Genomic DNA, 24,057 nt, shown 5'->3' with positions numbered 1-24,057 from the left:
TACTTTGACGTCGTCACCCCGACTATGATGTCATCGATCACTGATGATGTCATGGTTCATAAGTGTCTTTCTTGCCTTTCGCTAGTGATGTCATAGCACAGGTGATGTCATGTCTCTGATGATGTCACAAACGGTATGATGTCATAGCACAGGTGGTGTCATGCTCGGATCTATAAAGGCCTGTTCCGGCAGGCTCTGGCCAGTGATTCATAATCTAAATTAGGATCATACCAATCTCAAGCAACGTCTGCAACCTGCAACCAACTGTTCCCAAACCCCGAACAGTGCAGCTCCCAGCCTTCAAGCTACCAAGTTCCACAGCACCCCGGCTTCTCCAGACCTACCAAGTTTCCCGTGGTCATCAACTACCCGCGATTAGATCCACACTTCTCACTCCGATCCTGACAGTATGAATCACTCAGAAATGGATCTAGCGGGCAAATTTCTCCCCCCAATCAAGGAGGAAGACCCTGAGACGCCAGCTTTCCCGCTGGCCGCTCCAAGCTTCCTGCTTGACACCCAGAAGGTTCGCCTGGCGAACTTCCTGGGCAGGTATGAGTTTCAGAGTGTGAGCCACTCTGAGATGGATTTAGCGGGTACCCCAATCAAGGAGGAAGCCCCCGAGAGGCCAGTTACCCGGCCGGTCGCTTCAGCTGGGGGTCAGCTGGATATCTCCACTCATCCTGATATCTCCCCCCATCCTATCACGCTCGAAGACTTGCAGGCAACTCAGCGAGAGCAGGCCTCTATTCTGCGAGACCTTTTTCGTCTTGTGCCTTCTTCTCTAAAAGAGGCTGATGATCGGCACGCCCTCCTGCTTAGCACAACCCAGGCTCTGATTTCCCTTGTCGTGGAACTAGTTGGCCGGCTGGATCGTCTCGACGCCCCAGCTTCCGAGCGCACTGCCGTTCCGGAGGTTTCCAGACCTGCTACTCCCCCGCCCACAGCGGTCGTTGCTTCTAGCTCTGCCTCTCGGCCGCCTCCAGCTGCTAAGGGCATATTCTGGGGGGGAGTTCGCGTCATCCCAGAGCAGGGGCAGCCACATTCGAGTCCCAGCAGCCATCTGTACCGTGATCCGACCGGCAGGGTTCGCATCACACCAGAGGAGAGGCAGCGCCGTTTGGACACCCGGAGCTGCCTGTACTGTGGTCGAGCCGGGCATTACCTCTCCTCCTGCTCCCGGCGTCCAGTAAGTGGTCCCACCGCTCGCCGGCCCGTGGTACTCTCAGTGGATCAAGACTCTACGTGTCCAGCCGAAAGATCTGTACTGTTGGGTAGCGCTCCCTGCAGGACCCAGGAGTGGCAGTATGTCTCCAACCGTCTCAACGAGTTGGAGAGGACTGTCGACCGTCTCATTGGGAAGTTCAATCGCTGCCTGCAGATTGGCTCCGTCCCCCCGCAGGGGGCCTCCGAGTCTACTGGCCCTGAGGCACAACCTGAGGCACAACCTGTGGACCTGCCCCTCGCCGAGTCTGAACCTGTACCTGAGGCACGACCTGTGGACCTTCCCCTCGCCGAGTCTGAGCCCGTACCCCAGCAGCAGCCAATTCCTGTCCTTGACCAACAACTCATGCTGGGAGGCTCCCGTAGTGTCGTCAGCCCTCGGTCAAGAGCAAGAAGAAATAAGAGGCGTTTGAAGGAGGAGACGGTGGGTGACCTCCCCAAACTACAGGTCGGGAGGGCAGGCCTCGCTGTGTCAGATCCCCCTGCGGCTCTGCCTTCGGAGACGGCGGCATTTGACCCTTTTGATGGTCCCCAGCCTCCCATGTTTGGATCGTGCCCCGGGGGATGGCCGGTCCCAGAGGATCCACCGGACCCGGTGGAAGTTCTATCCACGTATCGGTCCATCTATGGCTTCGATATCCTGTGTTAGGGAGGAGCACCTCCACTGTCCTGCACCCCCTTTGGGGTCTGACCACCTGCATCTAACCACCTGCTGAAGAGCACCTCACTCCCTTACACCCCCTTTGGGGCCTAACCACCTGCGTCTAACCACCTGCGGAAGGGCACCTCCACCAGAACCTCCGGATTTTTTGTCTCCCAGATGCCATCCTTGATGGCCTCATTGGACGCCAGGTGACGTCCGTTGAGGGGAGGGTACTGTTAGGATGACGTCATCATTCCTACTTTGACGTCGTCACCCCGACTATGATGTCATCGATCACTGATGATGTCATGGTTCATAAGTGTCTTTCTTGCCTTTCGCTAGTGATGTCATAGCACAGGTGATGTCATGTCTCTGATGATGTCACAAACGGTATGATGTCATAGCACAGGTGGTGTCATGCTCGGATCTATAAAGGCCTGTTCCGGCAGGCTCTGGCCAGTGATTCATAATCTAAATTAGGATCATACCAATCTCAAGCAACGTCTGCAACCTGCAACCAACTGTTCCCAAACCCCGAACAGTGCAGCTCCCAGCCTTCAAGCTACCAAGTTCCACAGCACCCCGGCTTCTCCAGACCTACCAAGTTTCCCGTGGTCATCAACTACCCGCGATTAGATCCACACTTCTCACTCCGATCCTGACACATTATGCACGTGACGAACAGGTTCAGTTCGACTTTAACATTAAATATCAAGAGAGCATACGAGTAACAAATTATGATGAGCCATGCACATGCAGATTAACGTTACACACTTTAAACATAATTTTCACAAAGCCTTTCATGACAGCATCAGTGTGCCTGTAGGTCTGCAACGTTAGCTTCCATCCATGGTGCTCGCCGCTCGGTCGGGTTCAGCAGATCAGTCTGGTGTCATGTCATCAGTCAAGTTCCTTGAAACGAACAGCGGTACCATGTGGTTAATCACTGTTAACGTTACACATTCAGTTGCAGTTATCGAAGTTTCGGTTGTATTCTTTCTGACTTAACCGTGAGCAAGGAAGCCAGCCAGACAGAGAACACACAGAACACACAAAACACACAGAACACACGCACAGACGGACGCACGCACGCACTTATTGTGTTCCTATAACACACTGAGAAGGAGCGAGTTCCACACCGTGTCAATCTTTCAGCCAACTGTTTACTTCCGTATGCCACACGTACTGACAACCCATTCACACGTAAAGCAGTTGCAGTTGACGTAAAACCCCTTTTACTGTTGTGACGTAAAACCCCCCTTAACTGCCACATTCAATACATAACATTTCCCCCCCCCTTCAAAGATCAAAGAACCAGGGCAACACTTAGCTGAAAACAACATAAGCTAAGGCAACAGTCCCATTACTATACTAGCATGTGTTTCAAAGAAAAGGTTAGGCATAGAACTCTGTGACAAAGTCCCGGAACTGTGCAGGGCGGACTCGAGCCCGTGCTGGTCTACCCTCTGCTTCCTGAGGTTCGGGGCCCGGCAGAGGGGGAATGGGAACTGGCTGTTGGAAGGGCCCCTGAGGCCCTGGCAGCTCTGGAGCCCGAGGTGGCCTACGGGCCCGTGGGCCCAACGCTCCATCAGGTTGGATGCCCCCCCCACTCTCAGCCGCCGTTGGTGTAGGAGCAGCTGTGGCCCCGGGAATAGCGGCCGGCACCAGAGGGGCAGGCACCCGCCGAAGTCGACTGGTGTGCCAGCGGGACCCATCGCTGAGTGTAAAGGTGGCAGGCCCACACTGACGGACTATCTGGAGAGGCTGAGACCAGAACGACGCCATTTTTTGCATCGATGGGGTCGACGTGTCCGTACCCAATCCGACACCTGTAGCGAGGTCGCCTTAGCAGCATGCTTCTTGTCGAAATGGCGCTTCATCTTCTCCTGGTGTTTTGCCACTGCCGCCCGTGCTTTGCGGTGGCCTGCTGTCGGTGTAGCAGCGCCCGGTGCCCTGAGCTTGTCGAGGGGTAGGACCATTTCACGCCCCAGCATGAGCATTGCAGGGGATGACTGTGTCGTTGTGTGGCGGCTGGCCCGATAGTGCAGCAGTGTTTGGTTGAGTGCTGTCTGGAAAGTGCACCCCTGGGCCAAGTGTGCACGGATACCATTTTTCAGGGTTTGGTTAAACCTTTCGACCCCCCCGTTCGCCTGTGGGTGGTAGTAGGACGTGCGGATATGTTTGATTCCCCTCTCCTCGAGGAACCCAGAGAAGTCCGCTGAGGTCATCTGCGGCCCATTGGCGGTGGTGATGGCCAGTGGCAAACCCCACCGTGAAAAGAGACTGTCCAGCACATCAGTCAACACACGCGTTGTGACACTGGAGACTGGAATCACTTCTGGCCACTTTGAGTGGAGATCGTATATCACCACTAAGAAACGTTTGTGATGGGGAACCGAATGGCCGTGGAGCTCCCCACACACATCCAGCTGAAGATGCTCCCAGGGGCGGGAGGGCCACGGGAGAGGCTGTAGAGGGGGTGGGGTGGGCGGTCCAGTTTTGCCACTGATGAGGCATGCTTCACAGTCTCTGACAAGAGCTTCGATATCGCCATCAATACCCGGCCACCACACTGTGGCACGGCACCTCTGCTTCAGCTTGACGATGCCCAAATGACCCTCATGAGCCATAGTGAGCACTCGAGCCCACAATGAGCTTGGCACCACAGTACAGCATCCCCTGGAGACGCATGTATCTCCCCAGCAGGAGAGCTCTTGCTGCACACGAGCGAAAGGGCGGAGTTCATCAGGCACCTTAGCCGGCCAGCCATTGCGAATGAAGGTGCGGAGAGTGGACAACTCATGGTCCCCCTCAGACTCCCGGGTTAGCTCCTCCAGAGAGACAGCTGCTTGGAGTGGTGTGTAGAGCATCTGAATGAGTTCTGGTTCATGGTCAGTGGGAAATGGGGCCGTGGGGGCCGGGCCGTCGATGGAGCGGGAAAGGAGGTCGGCAACCACGTTGTCCCTCCCTGGGGTGAACTGTAGATCATAATCGTATGCTCTGAGCCGTTCCCCCCATCTGTACAGGCGGAGGGGCTTGTGGCCTGTGCCAGAGGCTGACAGCATCATGGTCAGAGCATGGTGGTCGGTGCGGAGAGTGAAGTGTCGTCCATAGAGATAATAATGCCACCTCTCGCACGCCCACATACATGCAAGGGCCTCGCGCTCACCCACCGAGTAACGCTGCTCCGTCGGGTTCAGTGCCCGTGAGGCGAAGGCAATGGGCCTCTCCACGCCGTTCTGCATCTGAGAGAGCACAGCCCCCACCGCTCGGGCAGATGCATCGCAAGTGACGAGGGTGGGGCTGTCTGGGTCAAAGAAGGCGAGTGTGGGTGGCGAGGTGAGCTGGGTTTTCAGTGTGCTGATGGCCTCTGAGCAGGCTGGAGCCCAGGCCCATGGCTCCCCCTTCTTGAGGAGCTGACGAAGAGGTGTGGTGGTCTGCGAGTAGTGGGGAAGGAACCTGAGATAATAGGCTGTCATGCCCAGGAACGAGGCAACCTGGGAGGCCGAGGTGGGCTCTGGGATCCGGTGGACAGCGTCCACGTTGGACTGGAGAGGTGCAATGCCCCGGGCTGAAAGGCGAAACCCCACAAAGTCAATAGCCGGAGCTGTAAAAGTGCACTTGTCACCATTCAGTGTCAGGCTGTTCTTGAGCAACGCCGTAAACACAAGGTGGAGCCGATCATCGTGAGTCTGCACGTCTGGTGCATGGACAACCATGTCATCCAAGAAAACTGCGACGCCAGGGATCCCGGCCAAGATGGTGGACATGACCTTCTGGAAGCAGCTGGGGGCCGAGCAGAGGCCAAATGGCATGCGAGTGTACCTGAAAACCCCCATGTGTGTCACGAAGGCCGTAAGGTCCCTGCTTGCCGGATGAAGAGGCACCTGCAGATATCCCTGGCGCAGGTCGCAGTTGTGAACACTGTAGAGCCATAGAACTGTGCAGTCAGCTCCTCAGATGTAGGCAGTGGGTATTTGTCGGGGATAACTGCCTTGTTGGGCAGGCGCATGTCGACGCAGACACGAACCCCACCTGTTTTTTTCTCAACAGGAACGAGGTTCGAGATCCAGGGGGAAGCATTCACCGGTTCAATGACACCTGCCTCCAACAGTGAAGTGAGCTCTGTGGCCACCGCATCGCGCAGTGCGAGTGGAACCCTCCGCAGTGGCTGTATTACCGGGGACATGGCAGGGTTCACCAGGGGGCGGTGCGTGAAAGCTGTAAGGCAGCCCACTCCATCAAACAGCACCGGCCAGCGCTGCTGCCACGTGCAGTTGACATGTAGGATGACATGGCCTGTGTTATCCTGAAGGCTGAACCCCAAGGCTTCAAACAGATCGAGGCCCATGAGATTGGCACCCCGTCTCGCAACATGGAAAGAGAAGGATGAAAGCCGTTTGGGGCCATATTGCACCGGGGCCGAGACTGTGCCAAAAATGTCAATTGTGGAGCCATTGTAAGCCGTGAAGGGGATCATGGGGGGCCGTAAGCGTAGCTGCGAGAAGAGCTTGTTGTAGGTCCCCAAATTTATCAGAGACGCACCTGCTGCTGTATCCACTATAAGTGGCAGGCTAACCCCATCCACTTTTACAGTGCATGTTTTGAAGGATGTGCGGGCACCAGCGCTATTGATCTTTGTAGAGACATGTCTGATCTCTGTGGGTGCGCTGTGGCCAGGCGCTGTCCCCGTCCGTGGGGGCTGAGCGGCAGGTGCAGAGCGACACACCTTGGCAAAGTGGTTAGGTTTCTGACAGTTCCTGCATGTGCGCCCTTTGGCAGGGCAGTGTGGAGACCTTGTACTATGAGAAGTGGACCCGCAGCCCCCACAGCTGTGAGCACCCCGCCTCTGTGTCAGCTGTATAAGAGACGAGTCCATATCCTCCAACTCCATGGGGGAGGGGCCGATCAGCGTGTCGGGAGCTGTGTGGAGCTGCTGAGCCATTATACTTGGTGGGCGGAGCTGTGCTGTTCTGTCCGAGAGCAGAGTGGAGCACTCCAAAGCAGCCTCAACTTGCATTGCAATAGTCACTGCTCCCTCCAGTGTTAATCCGTCAGATTCCAACAGTAATTTCTCTCTGGTTTTGTCACACAATGTCCCTTCAATAAGCTGGTCACGTATAATCTGGTCCTGCAGAGCGCCGTAGTTGCAGGATCTCGCCATGTCTCTCAGGTTAGTGACATAATCCTTGACAGACTCACCGGGACGCTGTAGCCGTTTGCGTAGCTTGTAACGGCGGAGAATCACTCGTTGACTGCCGGAGAAGTGGGTCGTTAAGAGGGCGACAGCTTCCTCAAACGACTCTGCATTCCCCAACGTACGGAAAATCCTCTGACCCTCCGTGCCGAGGCAGTGACGGAGGAGTGCAGTCTTCCTTTTGTCGGAAATATCAGTAAAGTCCATGGCCTCCAAATACCGTAGTTGGAAAAATTATCCAGCCAGCTCGCCCACGGTACCGAGGGCTCCCCAGGCACAGGGAGAAACGAGGCAGGCGGGGGTAAACTAAAATCAGCCATCCTTGTCGCCAATATTGTGTTCCTATAACACACTGAGAAGGAGCGAGTTCCACACCGGGTCAATCTTTCAGCCAACTGTTTACTTCCGTATGCCACACGTACTGACAACCCATTCACACGTAAAGCAGTTGCAGTTGACGTAAAACCCCTTTTACTGTTGTGACGTAAAACCCCCCTTAACTGCCACATTCAATACATAACAGCACTGACAGCGACAATCTCATACATTGTGACATCATCAGTGATGTCATACTGAATTGTGTTGTCAGTGATGTCATAAAAAGTTAGATTGGATTGCTCGAGTGACATCATGTGTCATCAGTGATGGTGTCATCAGTGATGGTGTCATCACTGTCATCAGTGATGACATCATCACTGATGTACACTAATTTCTAGTATAGGCTATATTAAAAAAAATAACAAAAATAGTGGAAATCTTATTGCATTCAATTTGTCTTCCTTCTGGTTGGTATAGACTAAAGTGTCATTACAAAGTGTGAACCCATCAACTGTTGCTGCTAGTGTACATTGTGCACTGTACAAAGATTAACCATGTCTTAATTTATTTTCAACAGTAAATTAAAATACTGTGATTAAATCCCAAACCAAATCAATGTAGCATACTTGTACACATAATACAGCATAATCAAGTCATGGACACAAAAAGACTACAAACAAACGTGGGGCCGAAATGACTGCAGTAGCTCAGTCAAAGAGTATTGAAGGCAAGAGACAAAACCATTGCACCGATGCTGCCATTTTGGCCTGAAAAAATGCCTCCCTGGCCAATGGGACCACAGCATAGAACCATGGCGGCCAAGAGGGGTCTCCTTCAGGCCAAAATGGCGGAATTACTGTGCGTTGATTTTGCTATGGAATAACATGCCTTTGGTTCTTATCAATGTAAGTTCTTTGGCTCAGTGCTTTCCCCTCCTTCCCTTTCTAATGTTACACAGTTTCATGCCATTTGGTCTGCAAAGTGTGTAAATGAACAATGAGCAAATTGTTAACAGTTATGCATTATGTGCAATATAAGCCACTTGTTTATTTACTCGTATTTGTGTAGCTGTCCGAACGCTGTGGCCAACACGCGTCAAAAAGCGGACGTTTACGTTCAAAGTAAGTTGTTGTCTTAACAGTCATCCTAGTCCACTTCTCTACTTTTCATTGTACAAACAAGTTGGATAATGGAACAAGCTGGCATTTGGGGCACCGAATTGCGTGAATGTCTTTAGGAAAGAAAGAAATCAGAGCAAATCAAACATCTTTGAGTATTTAGAAAAGTGCTATATAAGTCCTATCTATTATATTATTATTATTCATTATTACTATTAATAATAATAATAATAATTGTATTATTATAATAAATTATTATTATTATTATTGTTATTATTAAATTCCCCCGACAAATGGGATTTATCATTATAACGTTACAGCATGAACAAGTGCATACTGCATGCATGAACCGAGCCTGATTGCTACTATACATGCACACAGCTGCTTAAAAGCAACCAACACAACCAAAGTAAACAAACACATTTAATATTAAATCCAAGAGAGAGACTACAGGTAACAAGGTGACGCCACTTACCGTTGGTTGCGTAAATAGGTAGATAGCTTCATTGAAAATGAATGAATTCTTGTTGCTTACTACAACCTCTTTGGATGAGACAAGCAAGTAGTCTGATCGATGTTTTGCGTATTCATATTAATGAATCACTGGATTTATTGCTAGTTGACTTTTAGAAAGAAAGTGGCCAGGGGTTCTCAAATGTCACTGAATCTTGAAAAAAAAAAAGAAGTCTGCAAGTTGGCAACAATGGTCTAACGTTACTTGGCTCCACAGATTTAACTCAACCAATCAGATTATTTCCTCCAGAGCAGCCGCTGCCTCTGATAAATGATTGCATAACTAAACTTCCAATTGGTGAAAAAGCAAGGCGTTAGCGTGTCTACCAAGTAGTCTTTATTGTTTATCGATGCAAATGTTTTTACATTTGTTTCTAAAGAGATTGCATATTATTTTGACACCAGTCGCAGTGTTTTCAGAGAGGAATGTCCACACAGGGATCATTCAAATGCAATTGAAAGCAACACATTTTGCAGGCTGCATGCTGCTGACTCTCTGAAGGTGAGACAGTGCAAAGCACACTATTTCTCAAGCTGCCAGTCAGAGTCAGAGCTCTCTAGGCGGTGTCATGTTAAACAAAACAGTGCATTGATGCAATGCACAAAGAGTTGGTTATGTCGATTCCATATTTATCACCTCTGATCAAGAAGAAATTAGTGTGAAAATAAGGTCGTAGATCATTGTGCCTTAGATGAAGTGTCAGAGGCAGAAGAAAATCAATGTTTCTGTGCCTTGCATTGTGTGGCCAATGGAAAGAGCATCTAAAGGTGCTGTGGCCGCAGGACAGCCATGCTACGCTGAAGCCTATCTCCCCTGACGCACTGTAATGTGGTGACCAGGGGACAGCCATGCTACGCTGAAGCCTATCTCCCCTGACACACTGTAATATGGTGACCTAGGGGACAGCCATGCTACGCTGAAGCCTATCACCCCTGACACACTGTAATATGGTGACCAGGGGACAGCCATGCTACGCAGAAGCCTATCACCCCTGACACACTGTAATGGTGACCAGGAGACAGCCATGCTACGCAGAAGCCTATCTCCCCTGACACACTGTAATATGGTGACCAGGGGACAGCCATGCTACGCAGAAGCCTATCTCCCCTGACACACTGTAATATGGTGACCAGGGGACAGCCATGCTACGCTGAAGCCTATCACCCCTGACACACTGTAATATGGTGACCAGGGGACAGCCATGCTACGCTGAAGCCTATCTCCCCTGACACACTGTAATATGGTGACCAGGGGACAGCCATGCTACGCAGAAGCCTATCTCCCCTGACACACTGTAATATGGTGACCAGGGGACAGCCATGCTACGCTGAAGCCTATCTCCCCTGACACACTGTAATATGGTGACCAGGGGACAGCCATGCTACGCTGAAGCCTATCTCCCCTGACACACTGTAATATGGTGACCAGGGGACAGCCATGCTACGCTGAAGCCTATCTCCCCTGACACACTGTAATATGGTGACCAGGGGACAGCCATGCTACGCTGAAGCCTATCACCCCTGACACACTGTAATATGGTGACCAGGGGACAGCCATGCTACGCTGAAGCCTATCTCCCCTGACACACTGTAATATGGTGACCAGGGGACAGCCATGCTATGCTGAAGCCTATCACCCCTGACACACTGTAATATGGTGACCAGGGGACAGCCATGCTACGCTGAAGCCTATCTCCCCTGACACACTGTAATATGGTGACCAGGGGACAGCCATGCCATGCAGAAGCCTATCACCCCTGACACACTGTAATGGTGACCAGGAGACAGCCATGCTACGCAGAAGCCTATCTCCCCCGACACACTGTAATGGTGACCAGGGGACAGCCATGCTACGCTGAAGCCTATCTCCCCTGACACACTGTAACATGGTGACCAGGGGACAGCCATGCTACGCAGAAGCCTATCTCCCCTGACACACTGGTGACCAGGGGACAGCCATGCTACGCAGAAGCCTATCTCCCCTGACACACTGTAATGGTGACCAGGGGACAGCCATGCTACGCTGAAGCCTATCACCCCTGACACACTGTAATATGGTGACCTAGGGGACAGCCATGCTACGCTGAAGCCTATCTCCCCTGACACACTGTAATATGGTGACCAGGGGACAGCCATGCTACGCAGAAGCCTATCTCCCCTGACACACTGTAATATGGTGACCTAGGGGACAGCCATGCTACGCAGAAGCCTATCTCCCCTGACACACTGTAATATGGTGACCAGGGGAAAGCCATGCTACACTGAAGCCTATCTCCCCTGACACACTGTAATGGTGACCAGGGGACAGCCATGCTACGCTGAAGCCTATCTCCCCTGACACACTGTAATATGGTGACCAGGGGACAGCCATGCTACGCAGAAGCCTATCTCCCCTGACACACTGTAATATGGTGACCAGGGGACAGCCATGCTACGCAGAAGCCTATCTCCCCTGACACACTGTAATGGTGACCAGGGGACAACCATGCTACGCAGAAGCCTATCTCCCTTGACACACTGTAATATGGTGACCAGGGGACAGCCATGCTACGCCGAAGCCTATCACCCCTGACACACTGTAATATGGTGACCAGGGGACAGCCATGCTACGCAGAAGCCTATCTCCCCTGACACACTGTAATATGGTGACCAGGGGACAGCCATGCTACGCTGAAGCCTATCTCCCCTGACACACTGTAATATGGTGACCAGGGGACAGCCATGCTACGCTGAAGCCTATCTCCCCCGACACACTGTAATGGTGACCAGGGGACAGCCATGCTACGCTGAAGCCTATCTCCCCCGACACACTGTAATGGTGACCAGGGGACAGCCATGCTACGCCGAAGCCTATCACCCCTGACACACTGTAATATGGTGACCAGGGGACAGCCATGCTACGCAGAAGCCTATCTCCCCTGACACACTGTAATATGGTGACCAGGGGACAGCCATGCTACGCTGAAGCCTATCTCCCCCGACACACTGTAATATGGTGACCTAGGGGACAGCCATGCTACACTGAAGCCTATCTCCCCTGACACACTGTAATATGGTGACCAGGGGACAGCCATGCTACGCTGAAGCCTATCTCCCCTGACACACTGTAATATGGTGACCAGGGGACAGCCATGCTACGCTGAAGCCTATCACCCCTGACACACTGTAATATGGTGACCAGGGGACAGCCATGCTACGCTGAAGCCTATCTCCCCCGACACACTGTAATATGGTGACCAGGGGACAGCCATGCTACGCTGAAGCCTATCTCCCCCGACACACTGTAATATGGTGACCAGGGGACAGCCATGCTACGCTGAAGCCTATCTCCCCCGACACACTGTAATATGGTGACCAGGGGACAGCCATGCTACGCTGAAGCCTATCTCCCCCGACACACTGTAATATGGTGACCAGGGGACAGCCATGCTACGCTGAAGCCTATCTCCCCTGACACACTGTAATATGGTGACCAGGGGACAGCCATGCTACGCTGAAGCCTATCACCCCTGACACACTGTAATATGGTGACCAGGGGACAGCCATGCTACGCTGAAGCCTATCTCCCCTGACACACTGTAATATGGTGACCAGGGGACAGCCATGCTACGCTGAAGCCTATCTCCCCCGACACACTGTAATATGGTGACCAGGGGATGCTTTAGAAAGCAACGGTGATGAGCAGAGAACATGGGCGTAATGTAATGTTCTCATTCAGGTTGTTTTGTATTTTGTTATTTGCCACTTCTGTGTTGAGTCTTGATGTCATTAGGTTTCTGTTGCCCAATTCACTTTCTCTGTTTGACATCGTATGTTTTTTCTTTTGGCATGAGATGTTTTTCTAAAGCCCTTGCGTGTTTTCTTATTATTATTTTTCCCTGGAAAATGTTTTGATGGGCAGCAGTAATAGATGCAAAAATCTTGATTGGATCTACCATTTGCATATTATTCTTTTTTTATATTTTATTAAAAAAATGTCCTAGAACAATATACGAACAAGACAAACAGGCTCAGACACAGGAAAAGAAAAGAGAAAAAACCATACATCATTGACATTCAACATTACAACATGGTGCATTAAACGAGCGCAAATGCTAAATTACCGCTTTTGCGAAGATACGCCATATATATCTTATAAACACATAAGCATGTTATGTGGCTGATAGCAAGTGATAAGGAACTTGCGCACATCCACGTCTTGGTGCTGAGCCAAACTGTAATACAGAAAATCAAACTAGAAAAAGGGCTCGCGACACAGTTTATTTTTTGCTCCCGTGGACAACATTTAATTTAGACAGAGACAAACAGTTTCGATCCAATCTGGATGTTCGTCAGTGTCATGTGAAGCACATACATTTCAGGAAGTGTTTTTATAGGTACAGGTACATGGGTAGATACCACCGCCTACTGGCTTGGAGGTAGACCCAGGCTCACTTTAACTCATTGAGTGCCAGCCACTTTTGGAGAACGGACGCTCCCAGTGCCAGAGTTTCAGAGCGTTTTCAGTGATTTCTCGAGGCCCACAGAATATTGTGTGATATTACTATGTAAACACCGAACACGCACAAAGAACGATGAGACTCTATTCTATCAGCAGCAAAAAAAGTTTATTGATATCATTTTCCGTTCTTTAGTTATCAGCCGGAGAAGATAGGTCAAAAACAGCAAAAACAGGCGTTTCCATCTAGAAGCTGAGATATTGAGCCTTTTGTGAAATGAAGCATTTCAAGCAAATCACTGACTCTGAAACTAATATTTCTGACCTGAAACATCTGCACAGTAATTTCCTTCAATATAACAGCACCCCCACCCCCCTCTACTGCAAACTCCTCCTCCGTGGGTGTGTCTCTGTTGGCTCTGCTCCCTCTGCTGCTTGTCAGGCGAGTCTCTGCTGCTTGCGGATCCACGTTCGGATGGCGGCCGCTCGTCGGGGGAGTCTGGATCGGGCTCGGTCGTTTCTGGGGTTTCGGTTGTGAGCTGGGATGAAGCTGCGTCCGATTCTGGGCTTTCTGGGCTTTCTGCTGCACGTTTCAAAGTGTGCTGCACCCAGAGTCTATTTTCGGAGCCCCCCACCGTTGTGCGCCGGCTCCCAGCGCGACAGCGAAAAGCCAAACCATTCTCATGAGAATGGTTTCATCACGGCTTTTTCTGCTGTTTTTACTCAACTTTCTCTAATCTGGAGAGCACTGTCGCCACCTAATGGGTCGGTAAAATAGGTTATACACATTCAACATGCCCCAAAATTTTACAGGAGATGTATTAGGCATTGATCCACGTCCCACCGTCAAAAAACGCAATTGGCGACAATCGTCGTCGTTGGCACTCTACGTTAGTAATCGAATTGACGACGATTGTCGTCATTGGCACTCAATGAGTTAGGAGATGTGAGTGTACCAATTGGTCTCGGATGTTTGGTGGTCTTTGATATACTATCCGAGGGCTGGTTTTAAATATTTCTCCCAAAGTGAAATCAGAGTCCAAGTCCTCTCTGGCAGCGTCACCAAGTTTGGGTGTTTCAAGAGGGTCAAAAAAGTAATTCAGATAAGATTGAGCGGCATCACACTTAGATGAGTAGAGTTCACTGTAAAACTCCCTAAAACGGTCATTTATCTCTTTGGGATTAGTCTTTTTGATTTGATGAGGATTGACCTGGAGGCCTGAGCGCCCTTAAGTTTAGCTCTTGTGGTTTCTTCATCCCGGCCGCACAATTTGTATTTGTCTTCTCTTTTGCAGCTTTTTTTCCATCATTTGTATGTGCAAATAATGACACCTAAAAAACTTTCCATGCCTCCGCCACCGTGGAAACCTGAGCCAATGTTTTCTTTGGCAGAGTACAGCTGATCTCACAGGCACAGCCACACACCACTAAGTTATTATTGCAGTATGCTTTGCATGGCTATAGTTGCGGTGAAATCACGGCAGAGGTCAGAGAATTGAAATTCTCCTCCATACTGGTTTTCAATGATGTGGCAGTTTTCCCTGTGCACAAAATCGCAATGTCTGGCAAGGATGCAGGAGCTTAAAATCAACTAACAATTTAAGGAAATTGGTACTTTACATTCACTTTTATTGCACTTATCGTAAAATAAGATCCTCCCAATCCACCTTAAAAGTATCATCATACTCGATTAATCCTAAACCAGGCTGGCCACTGCTGGAGATGCTCCTGTAGTGTTTAGCATCGGTCGGCAGATAACGAATGAGAATCCGATCCGGCCAATGAGATGCGCCTAATTACCTAATGAACAGGGACATAAGGAGGTGATTTGTTGCCATGGTGCGCTTGTTAGGTTAAGTGGAGGGAATCGACAGGACGGTCAGATGTCATGTCTTTTCTGTTCTTGTTGTGTGCTTTACTTTTATGCGTTTGGCTGAAGACTTTCAAAGTGCTGTGTTTTGTATTTGGTTATATTGTACAGTGAAAGACCCAGTGCTCTCTGTTCAGGATGTTACTGTACTATATAACAAATTGTATTCATGCGATAAAAATTGCTGATGATTTATGGCGTACAAGAGCTTCCTTAAAGGAAGGACTTTTTCCCTCAGGTAAACTCAACATAATGTGACTGAGTGATCAGGTAAACTCAACATAATGTGACTGAGTGATACCACAGGTAAACTCAACATAATGTGACTGAGTGATACCACAGGTAAACTCAACATAATGTGACTGAGTGATCAGGTAAACTTAACATAATGTGACTGAGTGATACCACAGGTAAACTCAACATAATGTGACTGAGTGATACCTCAGGTAAACTCAACATAATGTGACTGAGTGATCAGGTAAACTCAACATAATGTGACTGACTGATACCTCAGGTAAACTCAACATAATGTGACTGAGTGATACCACAGGTAAACTCAACATAATGTGACTGAGTGATACCTCAGGTAAACTCAACATAATGTGACTGAGTGATCAGGTAAACTCAACATAATGTGACTGACTGATACCTCAGGTAAACTCAACATAATGTGACTGAGTGATACCACAGGTAAACTCAACATAATGTGACTGAGTGATACCACAGGTAAACTCAACATAATGTGACTGAGTGATACCACAGGTAAACTCAACATAATGTGACTGAGTGATCAGGTAAACTCAACATAATGTGACTGAGTGATACCACAGCTTGGAGACTGCGGTTGTTCCCTTGAGTCAAACTGTTGGACCTCAGATGTCAGCGGATCTTGAATGGCTGGGAAATATGGACCAGAAATCATATCTCTATATATTATATATCTATAGTATTTTTAGGCTGAATGGCAATACACGATATTTTGGTATTTTCTACGAAGTGGGCTAAATGTTCAGTTGTAAAGCTGTGTTCACACCGAGATATTTATTTTTCTCTCTGTCGCTCGATTGAACCCTTTGGAATCGCTCTGTTGCTGTGTTTAAATCGCTCATCAACAGGCACAATAATTGACGGACATCTGGGGGCTATAACGTTACGCAATGTCATGATATTTGTCCACTACGAGCCACCGTAGTTGTTTACAAGCTATCAGCGTGCTCCTAATGCGAGCTCTATACCGGTAGTACAGACTTCACTTCATGTCAGCTGTCAGGCTGTCAATGAGCTGTCAATGCGGTTTGTTGCCACACAATAAACCAGCGGTTTGTCCAAGCCAGTGTGATCCTTGACTCACTCTCACATGGCAGCCAATCAGCGTTGAACAGCGAGCGACTGATGCCAGCGTAATTTCGCTCAAGTTGGGATATTTCATCTCGGGCGACGAGCGAATTTTCTCCCTATCGCTCTGTCTCTGTCGCTCGGACGCCCAGCGATTTTTCTCCGGGCGAATAGACGCTCAATCGCTCGTTTGCATTGACTTTGTATGTAAACTCGATGCCAGCGAAAAACTTTAATAGGTCGGTGTGAACGCAGCCACATGTGAGATGTCACAAGCACTTTATTAAAACAAGATAGGGCTGGGCGATATCGACAAAATCTATTTATTTATTTATTTATTCGACCAAATACCTCTATATCGATATAGTGACAATATTGTAGGGATAATATTCGTGCTTTCAAAAAAACTTACACAATGAGATAAGATGATAAATAATTATCAGTAATGTCATGTGGATATAATGACTGGGTAAAGTCATGATGGGGGCACGGTGGCACAGTGGTAGCGCTGTTCGCTCACAGCTAGAAGGTCCTGGGTTCGATTCCCGCCTGGGACGCTGTCGGCGCTGTGTCTTCAGTGCCTACTGCCCCAGGTGGGCTATCTCGTCAAAAAAGGGCCTTTCTGTGTGGAGTTTGCATGTTCTCCCTGTGCTTCCCTTGGGCCCCTCCATATATAACCCCCCACTAAAAACATGCAGAAGATCATCGTCTGACCAGCGATGGTTGGAAGAAGTTGGTCCCCAGGCACTTCACTGCAGCTGCCCACCGCTCCTGGCCTGACCATGGAGGAGGACGTGCCAGGATGGTTCAAACACGGAGGACAAATTTCATGGCGCCTCCAAAGCGTGTGTACTGGCCGCTGTGCACGTGTGTGCATGACACGATGGTGTTTGTGACAAATAAAGATGGGGTTTGTCCATCCGGTTTAATTAATTCACAGAAAATAATGGAACAGCTAGAACAGTCTGGTAAGTTCAGAAAATTGCATCACTTTACTGTAATGCAGCCTTTAAAGACAGCACTTATGCAGGAAAAGACCAGACTTATGCATACCAAAATCTAAGACGATATCTAGTCTCATATCACAATATCGATACAATATTGAATATTGCCCAGCCCTACTTGAATTTAACAAAAGCAAAACATGCCAAACACAAGTTGACCTCAGTGCACAGTAGATTGTTTAATCTGGAGCGTCACACTGACGGCATTTGGCCTCATTCACAACAGAAATCATCAGCCACCAGCTTTCAATAGGCTTTTCCAAGTAGCCACCTTCATTTGTTTGTTTGTAAACATGTCCAAGTCATTAAGGCTACGTTCACACTGAATCAGATTTTTTACAGAACAGCGTGAACAGCACAAATCACATGAGATCTGATCTTTTTTTATTCTGATTTGGGCCTCTTTCATATGTGCTGCTAAATCAGATACAGGTCAGATTTTTTTGGAATGCAACCTCAGAATTGCCCATATCAGAATTCATGTGACTTTTACATCACTCTAGATTGACGTTCGTCACAATTCCACCCAGGCAGGAGTCACTCGGTCAATACAAACATGGAAGACAGCTGCGATGGAGGTAGTCAGTGATAGTCAGGTGTTACACCTCATAAGTATTTGGGGTGACACTTCTGTACAAGCAAAACTGGAGGGGTCATATCATAACCGGTCTGTTTGAAAGCATATCATTTAGAAAGAAATGGCCGAATGTGGCTACAGAAGAACATGGCCGCCGTGTCAGAGAAAACTTATAGTTTAAAGAAGCCAAAGACTCAAACCAACGAAGCGGTCATGAACACCCTTCCCTTTAATTTGAACTTATTGTTCTTACTGTAGCTCTCATACTGTCTGCTTTTACTTGACTTCTTTTCAACCTGATCATGCACTGTATCATGTATTATTGTACTGTTTTATGATGTTTTCTTTAACTGTAAAGTGTTTTGGGACCATGTCTCATGGTGATCTTACACTATAAATAAAACTGAATTGAATTGAATTAATATTGCCAAACAATAAAATCGCATTTGAGCAATAAATCAGAATTAAGCACTAAGGTTTGCTGTGTGAACGTATCCTATAGGGAGCTTCAGGGTTATCCCTGTCAGCTGCCTCATGTTGCTGCTGCTACAGTGTAGGCTACTGGCAGACTGCTGGTGAAGCAGCTAGAAGAGATGCTGGGTGCATGTTGCTGTGGAGGGCCTGGGCCTGTCTCCCTCCTCCTATCCCTCTCCTACTCTATTGACCATCTTGCACATTATAAATCAACATGGAGTCGGGCTACCTTGCAAGTACCCTAATGAAAGCTCATTTATAAAGTGGCTAAATGGTCCTGACAAAAGTCCTAATGAGGAAATCAATAATTCAGTGATTGTTACTCTGCTTATACTAATACGTCCCTCTTCTAGTGCGTTGATTCCAGCTAAGAGAAGGCAATTTTTTATGGTATTCAGTTCTGCTTGTCAGCACTGTTGTGGGGGTTTTTCTGCCCTTGAAGCGCCGGGGATAAATTGCTTGCTGTTGTTTCTGCAGATGATCAAAAACCTGCGCTCTATCCGTCAGTTTAGCATTAAGCCAAAACCATAATGCATGATTCTCATAGTCATACATACATATTACTGGTTCTATCAATTGCATGGAAAGTGAAGTGATCAATTTGTATAAATCATTCCCTTGATTGAATATTTTGATTGCACCTGACATCAGTGGACAATGCGCCTTGGGAATTTCAAAGCATTAAAGACCCCAAATGCTTGATGTCAGTTTGCTCTCACTTCAGTCAGACATGTTAAAATGTCATGTGAAACTGCTATTTGATATACATGATACAGTATCCATTCACAATCATTTTTATTCAAGATGTGAATATAGATACAAGATATGGGGATCTTTTAATGAAAGGTTACATCCTGATCTTCCATGTTTCTTGGAAATTCAAATAAAATCCACTTGCGGAATTGGAATGAAAATCACTTTCCCACTGCCAAAGAATCTCTCCAATCTGTTTTCACTGAAGAGACTAAGAAGAGGTTTGGATGTTTCTGTCACAAAAAGTTGATAGGGAACATCTTCCAAACACTAATTCATCTCAAAACCGGGGTGAGTGGAAAAAGTTAGTTTTGAATTCATTGACATGTCTAGCTAAAGTGCAGCTAACGCAATCATCTGGAAACTAAACATTTGCCAATACACATCGCCTGATTCACTATTCTGCGTGAGCCCATAGAAACCATGGATGTTAGCGGAGAGAGAGGTGAGTGGGTCATATGATCATACGAGCATCTCCCATCACATACTGTACTGTATGTTTTGTAGAATTAAACCCACAATACTTCCAGTAACAGTAACCCTGCTGGGGGAAAATACAGCATGACCAGAAAAAAAGCGTCCCAAACCCACACTCTAACCTGGTCACCAGCAAGACCAGCAAAGCTGGTCGCCACCCTGACCAGTTTGTACAGCCCTTTATACCAACTAAACCAGCCTAACACCAGATACGACCAGCTAAAGCCAGTAACCATCTTAAGCTGCTGTTTTTTTTCTCAGCAGGGAAAGTTCTTGCACCTTTAGAACTGTTCCCTCCACATCTATCAGAGCTATATTCATCTACTCTGGACCTGGACGTAGGCTGATACCTAGTTCACCTAGTCTAGTGCATTACACCCAATCATTTCTAATGTTCCTATTGATATCAACAGCAATATGCGTCCTTGTTAACAGAGGAGACTGATCACACCAGCCGTGGCGCGTCCTGTATGAACACCCGACCAAGCAGTTCTCCATTGTTCTAACCTGCTCAAACAAACCAAACTGAAGGAATAGAACAGAGTTTGGATGAGCCGCTCCAAACATGCTCAGTTTCAACTTTCCTAAAGTTTCCGGCCTATCTCTGCTTGCAATTACAGTACAAGTGGCTGGCGATTGCACATGTGTAAAGGAGGAAGCATGTGCTAGTCTACAACAATAAATAAATAAATCTCAAAGCTGATTTGATGCATACCGCTCTCTGTCCTAACTGCGAAACAATTATGTAATTAAAAGATTTAAAATGCTATAACCCCATGCTGGTGGAAATTAAATCCGTTTCAGCTCCCCACAGATCTACAGTATTATTATTTTTAAGGTGATATACGGTTAATCTCCCCCTACCATTCTACATTAGATCATTTCATTAGGCACCGTAGAACCAATACAATGGCTTTATACTACCGTAGTCATGAGAGAATATAATGTACCATGGCGATATGGGGACAGATGGCGACTCACCCTAGTGAGGTCACCGATCATCAGCCTTAGCAATAGGAGTGTGTCCTGTAAGAAGCCAGGGGAGCAGCACCCCAGTCCTCAGTTAATTGAAGGGGCAGGTAGATTACCCTCTCCCACCCCTCACTGGGCCTTAATGTCGGGCATGGGCACCCACTGACCAGCCCATGCTCTCTGGAGCTCGCCTAACTAGCTTTTAGGTGTGTCATTATGCTTCAATATGTGATTAATGAGACACATTATTCATCCTTTTGAGATTAATGACTGTCGCTTGTGTGATTCTAGTCAGCGGTAAACATTAGCATTGGATATTTCCTGTGTAGTTCAAAAGAGCCTTTCTATAGATAATCTCACATGAATCAAAGATCACCTGTATTAAGGGCAGTTTAGAGTCCAGCAATTTATCATAGCCCGATGGGCATCGCTGAACGTGACGACCTTTCCAGAATCGCTCAACACTGATTTTGGACGCTGTCGCTCGTAAAAAGTATAAACACCCCGGTGAGAGGAGAACGCATCGCAGAGGCGCAGAGCAGGATGTGTTGTGATATTTTCACATGGATTAATGCCAACACGGATGGACAGACAGAGATGCCAGTCAAGTCAGCCACTTATACCGTTTTGATTGCAACATTACAACACTGTCTATCTGCTTGTTAACATGCTGTATGATTATCCATGCTAACGATGTTTTAGCTGTTACTTACCATCTGTGTTGAGAATGTCCGCTTTCCAGGCATTTGCCTTTTTAACAGCATCTTTATAATCTGCCCGGTCGTTAGCCCAAAGGCACGGGAACCGTGTCATTGTGTTTAAGTTTTCGACAAATATGTGATCTTCTTCCATTGTTAATTCAACTAGCTAGCTAACTAGTGGCTTCAGAAACTGCAGTAGGAGAGAAAAAAATTGTGGTTGTCATGACAACGAAGCTAACGATGAGGTCAAAGTTGAATCCAGATGAAGTCTTGACGATGGTCACATCGTTCATCACAACGATGGCATATCGCCCGTCGCTGGAAGTATAAACACTTGTCGTTATCACCGACGATGGAATGTGATCATGGTCGGTCGCAACGACCATAAATCGCTGGACTCTAAACTGCCCTTTAAAGTTTATACATTCTATACAGGCTGTATAGAATGATATTCTCCTGTTTATGGCAAAGCGTACATACAGTATATAGGGGACTAGAGGCAGAGAGAAGGAGAGATAAATACTATGACTGTACAAGCTTTGGATTTTGATGTGGGGGGAACGGTTTCTGTTGTTTTTTTGTTTTTCAGAACAAAGAATAAACTGTGGTACTTTGAGTTCGGCACATCTGAGACCTTCTCGGCCACATGTAAGAAGCTCCACGACTTTCTGGAGGTTGAGGTAAATCAAACCATATGCTTTCTCTTTTGACCTGTATACACTCAAAAAAGAAGAGCAAAAACTGCCATAATTACACAGTTTCCATATTATTGGGAGTATTTTCTTTCCTCAGACCTCTTTTTGCTGTTACTCTGGAGAACTGGTTAGGTTATGGTCACCTCTTGATCCATAAATAGTCCAATTTGTGTTAGTTTCAGATTCACTCAGTTCAAGTGTTGATGAGTGAAGGGACGGCCATCTCTGACACCCCCCACCCCACCCCCCTGTCACCGAAGCTCAGTTGAACACAGGTAATTAGCCCTACACGACCCTGCTGTGTGCGATAACATCGAGTGATAATGAAGATGCCGTCCATACGATTCATCTCCCCCCTCCTCAGACTACCCACACAGTGCAGAGGTCTTTATTAATTAGTGTGCCTAGGGGAGAAGAACAGGTTTGGGGATGAGTACAGGTCCAAACTGGTCTAGAGTGTACTGTTCAGAGTGGGGACTCCAAAGTGCCTCTTTCACAAACTGTCCCGGCAGCCATTTCAATGACCTCAGGACTTCTTTCTTTTTCTTAATCCACAAGACCGCCACGTTTTATTTCTGTCTCTTTTGATACACATTTTGCTTGTATAAAAACCTACTGTAAGAAGCTATTGCTCGTTACATTTAGACTTGCATTTATCCACTTATTATTTTTGGTTCACATCCCATGGTAAATATGCTTCCCATGTGTTAAATGAAATGTTTTGACCCCGCTTCATGACAAAGGGAGGAGAAAGAAATGCAGGAGACTGCTGACACATGGAAACCTTTTCAAATTGCTACCAATGTTTCAACTTGCATGAATACCATTTGACTAAATATCCTGGGAAACATTGTTATCGCTGGATAACACCTTTAAAACAACCTGCTACACCTGGAGGGTTATCTATCTATCTTCTCCACTCCACTCTCTCCTTCCTTAAAGTGTGACGGCATCACTCTGGACCTGAGCACCATCTCCTTGGAAGGCATTGCCATCCTCAACATTCCCAGCATGCACGGCGGCTCCAACCTTTGGGGCGAGAGCAAGAGGAGGAGGGGCAATCGGAAGGCAGGAAAAAAGACCCAAGACAAGAGGACAACGGTGGTAGACCCCAAAGAGCTCGTGTTTGCAGTTCAAGGTAGCCGTGACAGCATTCAATTTACAATACATTTACAATGCTTATAAAAAATGTAGAACTGTTTTTGATTATGTTTTCCCAGACATAAGGTTTGACTAGAGATTCACATTGATCGCTATGTTGTTGATACATACGTATGGTTAAATTTAGCATTGTTGAATTTATTAACTTTATTGACCAATACTGACCCAGATATCAACAGATCGCTGGCACAGCATACGGTGGCCTGTAATTGACACAAATGATAAAGTAACATTTTTACAATAGAGATGAATAAGCTAGGTGCTGTAATTAGAGGGGAGATCCAACATAAACATCTAGTGAAAATGTAAGAAAGCCAGAAATCTCAGGTCAGGATGGTCAGGTGAAGTTTTTTAGTCCACAAAACATTTCTGGAGCTTCCCAGGGAAGGGAAGGGTGACTCGCTTTCAAAGGTAATCTTCACTTTAGCCACGTAGCTCCCAGCCGTGTCCATGTGATGTGTCCAGTGATGCGCTAACGTGGATGCAGCTAGCAGCTACGTGGATACAGTGAAGATTTCAGCTAAAACATTGTTAAATGACGTCTTTTCAAGTCAACTTGAAATCTCGGGGCTTTCAGACAGGCACTT

The 24,057-nt window shown here is 47.6% G+C and overlaps 1 protein-coding gene across 2 annotated transcripts in view; it reads left to right on the top strand.

Moving 5' to 3' along the window:
• dgkb (diacylglycerol kinase, beta) overlaps positions 1-24,057 on the top strand; it is a gene marked incomplete at both ends in the record, with an annotated part of 171,242 nt that overhangs the window by 114,802 nt on the left and 32,383 nt on the right. For both annotated transcript variants that reach the window (XM_083636690.1, XM_083636689.1), the window contains 2 exons: positions 22,204-22,294; positions 23,252-23,447. In XM_083636690.1, coding sequence (XP_083492816.1) covers positions 22,204-22,294; positions 23,252-23,447 — 287 coding nt within the window. The remainder of the gene's footprint in view (positions 1-22,203; positions 22,295-23,251; positions 23,448-24,057) is intronic.

Source organism: Poromitra crassiceps (genome assembly GCF_964638095.1).
Source record: "Poromitra crassiceps genome assembly, chromosome: 1".
NCBI classification, from domain to species: Eukaryota; Metazoa; Chordata; class Actinopteri; order Beryciformes; family Melamphaidae; genus Poromitra; species Poromitra crassiceps.
Note: the sequence above shows the minus strand (reverse complement) of the source record. Positions and strands in the feature narration are given on the sequence as shown.